We start from the raw sequence: 14,341 nt of genomic DNA on the forward strand, positions 1-14,341 counted from the left end.
AAACCACTTTCAGACAAACACAATCTCAAAAAAAATAGTCTTGACTGGTAAAAGACTAAAAGTTACACTGGTTTCAACTTTAGTGTTTTAACTGTTATAATTGACAATAGTTAGAATGGAACCAAACAAATATTAACATGGATCTGAGTGGTGCCTAGAGTTATCCTAAAGGCTCAATGTGCCAACTCTTGTGTTAGGATTTCCATCTTGAGTCATTTTGATGCCTTTTTGCCACATATGAGGTTCATTTTGAGGCTTTAATGTGCTTTGATTCTGCTAGTATTTTTTTTTTAACATAAAAATTGCATGCCTATACTCCAATGTTCTGTAATATCCCCAAATTGCGAGTATCCAAATTTGCCCTATTATAGTTTCTGTATAAAAATAAGAGGGTTTTAGGGTATCCTTTATTTCTGCTTAGAATGAGATCCTGCAATAAGTTAGACAGCATTATAATCATAATTCATGATTAGACATTCTCACGTTAGAAATAGATTACAAGATTGCTTAAATCAGATTTAAGATGTCTCAACCATGGAGGTAATAAGGTAGGGTGATTTGATCAGGTGCCTGAAAGATCCCCTATTCTATGCCCAAGAGTGGATATACTCATGTGGGCCTTTCCATACGAATGAGGTGGCACATCTATTATGGTGTCCTATCACCATTTTCCTCATCCTTGTCAGGTCTTCCTTATCTCCAATGAACTGCATCCCGATGCATTTGTTCACCATGATAGATGTCATGAGGAATAGACAAATCGCAATCACAATATCGTAATCGTTGTTTTCCACTAATGTGTAGCCTTAGTTACTATTGGATTTTGCCAGGTCATTGTCTACCTGGCTGGTATTATGTCCTGACGACTCTATTCTACACATGCTTGTCTATCTTAGATAATTATAAGTTTCAATCTTTAATGAAAACTTAGTAAATCATATACCGATTCTTGCTTTCTTAAGATTCTGAATGGGATATGACAGAAATTGTGAAGTCTCACTACCATGAGACAATTTACTAATAAGAGATATCATTGAATTAGGTCAGGGTCATGACATGGTTTTAAGTATCGGTTTATAACTTTATCCACACATGCATGCAACAAAAGCAGCGACCTGTGAAATGTGCCTTTTGGCACAAATAATTTGATGCAAGTGATGTGTAATTACATTGAAATATGAGTTTAAGGAAAAGTAATGATTTTTAACAAATGGAAGAGAGTTATATGCCGTCAGAGTTCATGGTCATATTCCAGTAAAACTTACACTAAATTTCAATGTTCTATGTAAATAACTTATTAGTGTTAATGCTGAGGCATATTTATTAAAAAATAGGCGATTCATTTCTTCCCTGAAGATATTACCAAAATTATATACCCATTAACTTATTTACCTAGGGTGATTGGAATACCTCATGGCTAATACTAATAGAGCATGAGCAGTATTCATATATATGGCTTAATCTAGGGAAGAGTTATAAACCTTTGGAGTGTTCATAATTTTGCTCCAATAGAACTTTGCTGAATTTTAATAATTGCCTGTAAATCGTATAATGCTGTCAATGTTGAGGCATATTAATTGAAAAGATCAGACTCTTTCCTGTGATAACTTCATTTTGTTGATAAATTCTGTTAGATATGCTTACTATCAAACAATGCTGGCATTGTAGGATGGAAGGGGTCAACAATGGAGGGTGCAAGCTGTCGCTGTTTCACCTGATAAGTTTGAAAGCCGTAAGCCCTTACCAGAATCATGGAGAGGTTTACGTGACGAAGACCTTTCTAGGCATTGCAACATTCCTAATTGTGTCTTTGTTCATATTAGTGGTTTCATTGGTGGAAACAAATCTTTTGAAGGGGCATTGGCAATGGCAAAACTTGCCTTGAAGTTGTAATTTAGTTTTGGGGTCTCTTGTGGGATAATCATTAATTTTTGAGACTCGAGATAATAGGCTTGGTGGGTAGAATTTGTTTTATATTATTTTTTTAAAATGGCGAAAGTTGTCAATTATTCTTCATGACTACAATCAACCTATTTGATGTCAAAGACAATGTTGTTTAAGTGATGGTAGCTCCACTTACTGCTGGAAATTCTTATCAATTCTCCATGGATGTTATTATACTATTTTATGTTTATGACAACTTTGATGCTTATTTATCCAATTGTAATCTTTCGGCTTCAATTATTTAAGAATTTCATTGAAATGTTGTCTTTATAGAAAATATTTCTGAGTAATTACACCTTTGCTGTATATTTGTTGGATTTTACCTAAAAGTATAATATAGTATCATTATCTTATTTACATTTGCGATTTATTAATTAGGCAACTTTTTTCATTATAAAAGGGCCAAGTGTCTACAAATTTAGGGCATCGTCTGGACTCCACTCATCTATTGAATGAGCTATTGAATAATGTTTCTAGTTCTAGTTATAATATTGGTAGCTTTGTTTAAGTACTCTTTTTCAAGAAACAAAATGTGTCCTCTAGTAAACTTACAACTCTTTGTTTGATTAGAATTAGAATTGAATGCACAATAGGTTCGCTTACAAGTCATTACTGTATGGTATATTTTATTTATAATTTGCATTAATCTTATTGAAATGTTTTAGTGATTATTGTAAGATATTATTTCAAAAATTACAATTATAAAATTTGTTTGGTTGTAGCATCATCTTGTATAATTTAAAGTTTTACATGAAAATTTAAATGATATTTGTCAAATTATATTATCAAACTTTTCATATAATGAATAATTTCTCCAAGCTATTCAAAAGCTATTTTTGAATTTTTTCGTGTAAAAAAGTATAACAATATCTTGACATTTGTATAAGAAAGTGTAGTGAAAATTTAAGAATTAATTATCTAGAAAGATGACTTAACCTAATCTATCGTATATTCTTTGTGCTACAATGACTTGTTTTAACATCATGTATGTTTATAGATAAATATCAACATGTGTTGACTGCTACAAGTTTCTTGAATCACCCTTAACACTTATATTTTTTAAAGTATGCTTTCAAAGTGTTATTGGTCTTTATCAAGGAATTGTTTTTGGAGCATTCCTTAGAATTTATTAAAAAATTAGAAAATAGTCACACTCTAATGCTATTTATTTTTCTAGATATTTGTTCATATATTTTTGTAAATTGATTTTCTATATTAAATTTTATAGTCCCCCCAAAATAATACAAATAATTTCTTAATATTTTGTTGCTCAATAAAAAAAGAAATTTTTTAGGTTTCTTCAAATTGTCCTCAAACAACATTTAGGAGTCAAACAAATTATTTATTTGTATCATTTCTTAATGTTGTAGTTTTGTCCACATCAAATTGTATGGAGAAATGCAAAATGCAAAGGTTTGGGAGAACATAGGTGTCTTGAACAACTCTCATTGTAGTGTTGGAAATCCTTGTCATAGTATTGTGCATATGTGTTTTCAAGTTAGAGCTAGTTGGGGCAGTGGGGTGACTGACCATGTATGTACGTGCTTGCCAAAATTGTCTTTGGATTTTATATATTACTTAGAGGACATATAGAATTTCACACCATAGGTTCTAATTGTTGATATGCCCTAAGCTTGTGGCTTTGCATTTTATGAGACAAATTGTTATTTTAACTTAGTAATTTCAAGCAAGTTTATTTAATGGGTTTTAAGCATGTGAGACATTTATAAAAAAGTTTGTTATGTTAAATTTCTTTTCAGTAGAGCTATGTATCATCATGGTCAAGTTCAAAGAAGAAAAGAGAAAAACACCACATCTAATAACACAAGATAAAACCAAGATGTAAAACATAGATAAGCTATGTAAACTACACAGGGACATAAGAAAACTAAGCTAGGAGCCTTGAAAGAGTAGGAGCACCATCTAGGGTGGTTTATATTTGTAGAGACTTGTTTCCAAGAGGAGTATAAACTATTTTCCTTGCATGGGATCAAGGAGCCAAGAAGAGGCATATGAACTATATCTTCAACTAAACCATTGCAATTTTCATTCAAGGAAAAGTTTTTCAAAGACTTAATGTCTGCGAAAAAACAACCAACAACATCCAATCTCAATGACGAGACATTAGGAGTGGAAGAAGCATGTTTTGAACCTCAGGTTGATTGTGAACATTCATGCAAAAAGTCACACACAATAATGTCATGGATCATCTTATTGCAATCACACATCACAAGTGACCCCTTGTAATCAATATTTTAAAATGCAATCTTAAAATTAGAAGAGAGAGTGACTAAAGGAGGGAGCTACTTGTCAATGATAATGACACAAAATTTAACAAATAGAAAATGCTTTCTATATTTGGCTATTTCATCAAATTAAATGAGATCACCTATTAGCAAACAATGTCCATTCACATTTCTTCATCCCAAAATTCAAATCTTAAACTATGAAATATAACCAACATAAGAATTTCTTCTATATTCACTTTATACTCACTTCAACAAGGAAGATGCACAATTTGCCAATAAACTAATGGTCACTCTTCAAGGTGTGAAAGCAAAAGATAGTCACCAAGGGAGACGAAAGGCATTACGATGAAGTCAGTAGGAAGAACAAAGATCTCAAGAGTACCCTTGTTGTTTTACTTCCTTCTTGCTCAATGCAAGTGTGTTCCTATTTCTTGTGCTTGTGCCTTTAAAAAGGCACTTATTTCTCCAATAGTGACTTAGTTGTGGATACCATCCCCAAGTTTTTCCCTTAATCAACTTTTCCTTGAAAATAATTTTTTTTCTTTTAAAGACAAAACTGGTCAAGCCACTATAATATTTTATTAATAAAACTAATTCAAAAGCTCAACTGGGAAAGAATCAGTAAGAAAACTCGAACTCATTACTCAATACAAAAGTTTGAATCATCTAATATTACATGTAATAGCAAGTTGAATTAGGGACTAACACAACATCTACAACTTGTTGCACTGGGGCTGAAGTTCCCCTACTAGCGTGGATCATGCCATGCGTTCCAATCTACAACATTCTGCCTAACTGGAAATAACTATTGCGAGCTATGGCAGGGAGGGACATTGGAGAACCGAAGAAAATAGCTTAGCGAAAAATGGGTAGTTTGATATTGTGTAATTGTTGTCCTTTGGACTCTTTAATGCATGCTTGAAATACTGTAGTAGTATCACAACTCGTACAAAGAAAAGATGAGAGCTAAGATGATCCCAAGCCGGAACTGCATCTTAACTTCATCATGTGTGAGTTAGTGGATTTCATCTTGACAAGCCTCAAAATCTTCCACAATCAAATTTTTGAGATCATCATGTTGTTCGATTATAACCATCAAATGTAGAGAAGAAAAGCTCAATCCATCACATCCCAAATTCGAAAGAAGATCTGCAACTTTATTCCCTTCTCGTAATGTGTGAGAAATACATACTTTTTGGAAAGAATCTAAGAGCCACCAAATTTGATTAACTATATATTTAAGATGCCAAGAATGTGTTCTTCTATTGATGCAAGCATTAATGATTGCCAAGGAATCACCTTCAATATGCAAACCACAATGATTCCCTTGTTTAGCTAGAATTAGACTTGCAAAAAGGTTTTGTGCTTCAACAATGTTATTAGTGCCAATAGGTAGAGGGGAGGTAGTAAGAGCAAGTACATTACCCTGATAGTCACGAATACATGACCCCAAACCTAAAATTCTTGGATTGCCTTGTGAAGCTCTATCAAAATTGAGCCTCATAAAACCCTTAATAGGTGGATGCTAGTGGACAGTAGACCAATCTACAGATGATGGGGTAGACTTGCTTGGGCCCCATCCAGATGGGATATATAGTTTTTTCCATTCCTGCATTATCCTACTATACCATGGAGTAACCATAGGGTTAAATTTGTGTTTGCATAAGCTTGCATTAGTCACTTCTGAGATTGATCTTTCAATGCCATCTAAGACCTTGGCAATTAGAGAAGACTGCTTCATGAAAATACATTTATTTCTTTCCCACCATTGGCCCATATGATTAAAGCCGGAATACACTTCCATAGATTAGAAAATAGAGAATTCAGGTAAAGAACCAACCATGCTTGAAAAAGGTCCCATAAATTATGTGAAAGTGGAGAACTATAATTTAATTTGTTCAATACAAATGTCCAACATTAATGAGAAAATGGGCAAGTCACAAGAAGATGGTCCACCGATTCATGACATGCATTACAGAATAGGCAATTGAATGGTGGGCAATATCCACTCTAACCAATCTATCACTTGTCAAAATTCTATGTTTAATTGCGAGCCATGCATGCAAAGAAACCTGCCTTTGGTAGAACAACATGATTCCAACAAAATAAGAATACTCTAGATGGTACTTTATCTGAACCTATTTGCTGTAATAATTTGTAACCCTCTTTTATTAAATAGGTACCATCTTTAGCTAGGGCCCATAATAATTTGCCCTCACTATTGGAGAAAAAGACATGTAAATTTGCCAAGATGTTGTAAAGAGAATCTCTATCCTATTGTGACAAAGGTAAATGATCCAGATCCTTCCAAATGGCTTTTCCAAATTGAATTTTGACTATTGAAACAAAGTGACTAACTTGTGTTCCCCAATGAGCTTTTGAAATTTCTATGCTATCGTTAGAAGTTTGGCAAGTAGCTAAGGGAGAGCAACCATGCCATGAATCTCTCTAGAATTTAACCATACTTCCATTATTAACTTCCCAGGTGACATATTTAAGCACAATGTCTCTTGAAGAAATCATAAAATCGCAAATGGTTGAGCCCTTGGGGGGATCCAAAATTGAGAGGATCCTGGATGGATCATTAGTATCCAAATACTTTTGCTGCATAATCTGAGACCATATGGATTGAGGTTTGCTATACATATACCAAACTAATTTGCCATCGAAAACCTTGTTTCTTTGTGCTAAATCATGTACACTCGCTCCACCAACTGCAGGATTGTGTGTCATATCTTGAAGAGATATGAGGGGAATTTTTTTAACCTCATCCATATTTCTTGACCATATGAAACCTCTGATTAACTTTTGGATTTGTAACAAGATTGATAGAGGAGCTTTTAGAATAGCTAGATAATAATTTGGAATTGTTGAGAGCACCAATTTGATGAGAAGGATTCTTCCTAATAGTGATAACCATCTAGCCTTCCAAGCCACAACTCTGCTCTGAATACGTTGAAGTACAAAGGACCAAAAACTTGTTTTATTTGAGCCAATAAAGAATGGAATACCCAGATAAGTAGAAGGCAAGGAATCCATTGAAAATCCCAAAATCTAAACTATCTTATCAGATATGACTTTGTTAGTGTTAAGGAAATAAATTTTTGACTTTTAAACATTAATTTTCTGCCTTGATACATCCAAATAGAATTGGATGGAATGCTTAATTTGTCGAGTCTCTTGGACTTGAGATAAACCAAATAACAGGGTGTCATCAGTAAAAAAAGAATGTATGATAGAGATATTTGTACCAATGATGTGTGCACCTTGCCACTTATTTAATAGTTCTGCTGAATGCTTCAACCATGATGATGAACAAAGCTGGAGATAAAGGATCCCCCTATCTAACTCCTTGTGAAGAAGAAAAGAAACTTGCTGGCTTACCATTAACTATAACCAAAAACCAAGCTCCTGAAATGGATGCTTTAACCCAACTACACTAGCCTTCTAAGAAACCCATTTTCCAATCAATGAGTTTTTGGATTGTCTATGTGTTGTGCTACATTTTATTTTCTATATAGTTTATATGTTATTTGTGCAATCAGTGTAAAGTTATAAAATGGCTACAATATTGATTTGCCCACCCTTAATATTCTTCAATCCTAACATTTTTTATCAGAGCTTTGTGCCTAAGAAGTCTAACATAACCCGAGGAGAATCCTAATGGGAACTAGGGGTGGGGGAGAGGGAGGAATCAATACAAATAGGTAATTTAAAAATTCAACCACCTATTTTTTGAACTGAAAACTAACTTCCAAATTAAAAAAACATTTAACTGATTTTAGTAAGTAAAGATAATAGTATCAAACAACCACACAAAATATTACACATAACACAAATATTTTGGTATTGTGGAAACCCTTTTTAGAGGGTGAAAACCACAATGGGGATGATAGGCACAAGCTCACTACTGGAGTAAATGAGTAGCCTTGTTAGGATCTTACAATTACTTTTTCTGGGGGTTCACCTTGTTAGGAGTGATTTGTACCTTGTTAGAAGTACATACAAACCTAAAATGATCTACCTTAATGATGGAGGATTTCTAACACTCTTTTAAGAGCTTATCATGTTAAGAGATTTATGAGAACTTATTAGAATTCATCTAATTCAAGGGCCTACCTTCTGCAATTAAGAAACAACAAGATTTTTGATATGGATATGATGCTCCTTGCCTGTCAGATGTAGTTCATTCTGCTCTTCTACAACTTTTCTCCACTTTTCTTTGCTCTGTATCTAGATTGCAACTTTCACACTTTACAATTCCACTTTCCTTTTCTTTATCACAAACCATCTTAATAACAAATATTCTAGACATGAATTTTTACCTCTTAATTATAGCAATTCTTTCAAACCTTAAGCTTCTTGCTCAAACACCTTAAGCAATTTACATATTTCAATGTCCAAATATAATTTTTCATGACCATGTCAACCTTCAATAATATCTTCCCTGTCCATTGCTCAAGGTAGTTAAAAGTGTTTTGACTCCTCCACTGCACCACTTCAAAGATGCCTTTATTGTTCCAACAATCCAACTAATAATAACTCATTATCTCACAACCTCTAAAATTTACTATCACAACACCTAATAAGATCACACATACTACACCATTCAATGATTTGGAATCTTTTAAACGTCTCGAAGAGCTCAAGTGTTGTTAATTGGCTTTACAATTGTGTCAATCCAATATTTTTCCATTTGTGACTATGTTGCATACACGATCATAGGCTTATGCTCAACGATCGTATCCTATCCTCATTCTAGCTTCACTGATCATGTTATTTAGTTTCTCTCACTTAGTTTCCACCTATATAGTTTCTTTTCCATTTATAGAGTTTCTGTCAATGACAACCAAACACATTCTCCTTATGTTTGCCATCAATTCTTTTATCATCATGCAAGAAATCTCCCCCTTTGGCATTTATGCCAAAACACCTTAATCCAAATCAACCAATATTGTGCTTCCTCTTTTTGAATTATTACTTCCCAATATGGTAGATGTACTCTCTCTTATCTCATTCTCCCCAGCTCATTATTCTCCCCAATACCATATTCTCCCCCTTTGACAAAAATGCCAAAGGTGCAATACTTAATAATATATAAGATATCTCTTATTTATAACCTACAATGATTACCTTGAAGTTTATCTTTGCTACCTCCAAAGGTTTCTCCTAAGATCTCTGTAAATGACTTAGAGAAATAATTTTCTAATGCAATATAGTAGTTGCCTCATCCTTGTTGTCTATTGAATCAATGTCTGGTAATGCAACCATTTCTTCTACGTTCTTCAACTTTTTTTTACATAACCTTCATGGTAGGGGATATATAGGATTGCATGAAACTTGATGGGATATAGGAAATGAACATTTCCATGTAAATAACTTGGGATCCTTTAGAAAGGGGAGTTGGAGAAAATAAATATTAGAATCTTAAAGTAGATAAATTAGATAAAAAAATAGAATTTTGGAAAGGAAAATGGTTAAATAAAGTATGTAGGTCAACAATGATTAAAGCAATACTATTAGCTATACCTACCTTCTAGTTGTCCTCTCCCCCTCTTCCTAGAGGAGTTAATAGAAGCCTGGACAATGAACTATAAAATTTTTATTGGTAAGGCACCTTAGATAAAAAGAAATAAGCTTTAATAAAATGGGACGATATTTGTAAACCTAAAGAGTATGAAGGACTAGGTATTAAAAGCTAGAGCTGGCATAAATGAAGCATTGGGAGTTAAAGTGATATAAAGAATGTATCAAGAAAATGAAAGCAATTTGGATAAACTTTATATTTTAAATACTCAAACAACCCTAACCCTCTATCCCTCTTTAGGACTAAAAATGCCCCTAAAAGATCTAGGATTTGGAACTTTATGATGAGTAGTTTCCCATTAATTGCTAACAATCTAACATGGGACATAGGTCTACGAGAGGATGAGCTCTTTTGGGAAGATTTGTGGGATGGAGTCCCCCTATTGGATAATCTTAATTTGCTAGCCAACATTAAAAACACCCTCTCTACTCTCCGGGGATGGTGAGTCAGTGATTACAAAATCAAATCTAATGATAACCTAATTACAAGATGACAATGGAAATCTCTAGAGGACACCTCACTATTCCCCCAAGGAAACTATATTCTTGAACATATTTTAAGTAAATGAATTGTTAACCACAAAGAAAGTGAGATGTGCTGATATGGGGAGCTTTAAAGGATGGATACTACAATGTAAAAAATGATATGAAAGGATAATTAATTCTCAACAATGGGATAAGATTGATATCTTTGCTATTTTTTTTGGGATTCAACTTGCCTTCTTAAGGCATGCATCTTATGTTGGAAATATGGTCAGTTAGTGTTGTCATTTATGGCAACATGTATACAATATTTCATTTATGTATTTAGAGTTAGAAGATTGTTTGAGTGTTAGATAGTTTGCAACAGTACAAAGACATATTGATGTGTATGGATGACACACTTTGAGTTAGCTCATGTGCAGTTGAGGATAGTTATATGAAAATGTCACGATGATGTAAGTCAATGTACATATGTGTACGAATAATACAACATAAGTTACACTTGATTTACCAGTTCAAGTATTTAGCAAGATAAAAAAGAGCATATCAAAAATATAATTTGTACGACTCAATTTTGGTGACAAAATAATTACTAAGTCATGATGGGTTGACTACTGATCTCATTTTGGTTTTGACAAGTGAGTGTCAACACTTAAGTCATATACAAGCAGAAACATAGTGTAAGCCGAGCATCAGTTGGCAAACAATGTATGTTGAACAATATACACAATTAGTGCCAAGCAGGTGGTATGTGCTTAGTCACTCAAGTGCCGAGAAAGTCATATATGCTGAGTGATTCATATGCCAAGTAAAACAGTGGATGCCAAGTCATTTAGGAACTAAGTTACACCATTAAGGATATAGTGTATGCCAAGCATCAAAGCTTTCAAGTGTCGAGTAACCAGTTTCTGGAATACTTGTTTGTAATGGCACAAACTCCTATGTAGACCATTTTTGGGCCAACTTAAAGATTTTTTTATAATTCTAGAAGATATATGTGGAGGTATATTGAGAATCCCTATGTAGTACATGCAACCAATCAGAATAAGGGATGTTCTAAGTGGAAAAATGGATGAATCAAAACCATTGATTCCCACGTAACCCTAGCTTGCCTAAATCTTCTTAAGGAGGGAAAACCCTAAAGAGTTTGCAGTGCACAGATGAGAAGAGAAGGTCGAATGCTAAATGTAGAGAGAGCATTCTTGGTGGCTAAGGAGTTTATGACAGAGATATGAATTATATAATCAATTAGAGAGAATAGAGTAGAGTAGTTAAAGGACAAAAAGATACATCTAATTAGGAGGATCAAGTACACATCATGAAAGACGAGATCTGATAGCTATTAGAGAGGTGCTAACTGAAGGATCAAGGCTAAAACATTCTAATAGGTAAATTAGTGAAAATATCTTAACCGAGTAGTCTTAACAGGCTTTTGTAAATCCTTTAATAGGGTGCTTGTTTCATTGCAAGTTTAAGTCATCTAATAAGACACACTTTTAGTAGGGTGTTCAAATCCTTTAACAAGGCAAGGTGTAACAGTCTGTGTAAGCCTTTAATAGGGAAAACCTTTCATAGGGTAGATCATAGTTTATGATCAAACAAGTGTAACCTTAATGGGATACACTTTACAATTGTAGTAGTGAAGATTTGTGGGTGTCATCCCCACTCCAATTTTACCTTCTCATTGGAGGGTTTCTAGGTAACAAACTTATTGTGTTATGTGTTATTTGTTTTATGCTATAGATGAACATGTGTAACTATCTATTTCAATTTATATTTTAAATTGTGAGATAGATGTGTGGTGAATATTTTATGGTTAAATTTTTGAAGTACTAATTCAACCCCCATGTTAGAGTTTACTTTTCCCATTGTTAATTACAACAATTGGTATCAAAGCTTTGTTCTCTAGAAAGGAAGGCTTTGCAGCTTTAAGGAAAGATCTTGAAGATGGAAGTCTACAAGTTGGGAAAGGTTATTGATAACCAGAAGATTGAAGTTCAACTTATCTTACATCAATTGAATGAAGCAATAGATGAGTTGAAGCATTCATTGAAGAGAATGAAAGAGATAGATATTGAGAAAAATGGCACACATTACTAAGAGGAAGACACTATTGAATTATTTACAGATGGAAACTCAAGTGAGTTTGAAGCAATAGTTACAACTCTGATGGAAAGTAATGGTGCCCTAATTAAAGAGGTCAAAAAACTTAAGATAGAGCAAGAAGTCCAATCGGTATTGCTACGTGAGGTGACCAAGCAAAAAAGACAAGGTCATGATTGAAGATGACAAAATGACACTGACCAATAGACTGGAAGAGAAGACATTAGAGGTACAAAGGATTGCTAACATGAAACAGGATATAATGAATCAAATTCTTGATTTCCAATCATGAATTGAATGGAAAGGATATTGAGATAATAACCTTGAAACTATAGAATGAACAACTAAGGAATGGATTTAGCTATTTGAAGACTGATCATATTAGCAAAAACTATCCAACTAGATCACCAACATCGAGTAATGGTAACAATAAAGGCAAAGAAAAGATCAATGTTGAAAAGGTCAAAGTGTAGATGAACAAATCATGGAAGAAGAAGGAAGATTGTAGCACATCAAGTTAAGATGAGTTCACTTCATCCAATTGATGGAGGGTGCTTCCCTTAATACCATAACCATAACAAAAAAAAAAGAAACAACAACAAATGCAAGAAAAAAAATGGACTTATTTCTACTGCAAATGTGGAATTACAAAATTCACAAGAACAATATGCTAACCCACATGGGTACCTTCATTACAGTAATTTGCAAAATAAGTTGTGAACTATCAGCTAGAGTTGTCCTAGACAATGTTCGAGCCTTTCTTAAATAGGTAATTTTATGCTGCCCAAAAAGGTTCTAGATACTCAAACTTAGTACTTAGGATCGAAAGACCCTAACAATACATATATAGTTGGCTAAATCCATCTTTGACAAATTATTTTAGAAATTTCGGTAGCCCAACTTCCAAAGGCCATAACTCTTGAATTGTTGCTCCAATTGGCTATTATAACCATTTGTCAGAAATGCCAACTCCTGATCTATAGACTCAAAATAATGTAAGTGCCATTCTATCAAGTTTTTGAACCTCATTTGGGCACTCTAAGGCCTCCAACGGTGAGTCTGAAGATTTTTCTGCAAATTTTTCCACCAAACTTCTACAATAACTTCTCTGATACTTAAGATGGAGCAATGAGATTTTTATGGTAAGCTTATAGCTCTAAAATGAACCTTCTTATAGAAAATGAGAACATTTTGAGATCATATGAAAAACTTACTAAAAATATCAAGTTCCCATAAATAGTAACCACCCTGTCTACTAGTCATTAAAATAGAAAAGACTAAAATGAAAATATTTTTGGGTGATGCAAGATTGCTCTTACACCTGGGGTAATTTGAGAAGTGACTCTGTCACATCTCAGGTGTTGAGAGGAAAACCAAGATGGTTAACCTCCTCTCTTGCTAGCCATGATGAATCCTCTACTGGCCTCCCTTTCCATTTGACTAGATATTCCTCATAAGTTCTATTCCTTGCACTTTTTCCAACACGACTATCCAGTATCTCTTCAATCTCCTTTATAGCCGAATTAGCTATTGGAGCACTCCATTGCACTTTTGCAACTTCATCTCCATCACCTCCTTCATAATACTCTATCAAATTTGAAATGTTAAATACTGGTGAAATATTCAATTCAGTAGGAAAATCCACTTCATAAGCATTTCCAGAATCATGTCTTTTCACTATCTTGCACTATCCAAACCTATTCATCTTCAACTTATTATATGTACCCACTAGAAAACACTCCTTCCTTAAATGAACCATGACTTCATCTCCAATCTAAAATTCCTTATACCTCCTTTTCACATCTACCTTAGCCTTATACTATGCATTTCTTTATGATGTGCTTCCTCATCTCCTAGATGTTCTTCAAATGTTCAACAAAATCTACTGCTTTAGCACTACTTATCTCTCCTTTATCCAACTGCCTCAATTCAAAAACATTTCTAGGACTACTCCCATATACAATCTAAAATGGTGA

The 14,341-nt window shown here is 33.7% G+C and overlaps 1 protein-coding gene across 2 annotated transcripts in view; it reads left to right on the top strand.

The window, feature by feature from the left end:
* The window catches only part of LOC149530952 (uncharacterized), a 96,975-nt gene extending 94,814 nt beyond the window's left edge, over positions 1 to 2,161 (top strand). For both annotated transcript variants that reach the window (XM_089808916.1, XM_089808915.1), the window contains exon 8: positions 1,669 to 2,161. In XM_089808916.1, the coding sequence (XP_089665042.1) occupies positions 1,669 to 1,893 (225 nt within the window). In that variant the 3' untranslated portion in view covers positions 1,894 to 2,161. The remainder of the gene's footprint in view (positions 1 to 1,668) is intronic.
* Positions 2,162 to 14,341: the final 12,180 nt, after the last annotated feature.

The sequence above is a fragment of the Cupressus sempervirens genome, chromosome 11, assembly GCF_028749045.1.
Source record: "Cupressus sempervirens isolate cs-2001-9-10 chromosome 11, ASM2874904v1, whole genome shotgun sequence".
Classification (NCBI taxonomy): domain Eukaryota; kingdom Viridiplantae; phylum Streptophyta; class Pinopsida; order Cupressales; family Cupressaceae; genus Cupressus; species Cupressus sempervirens.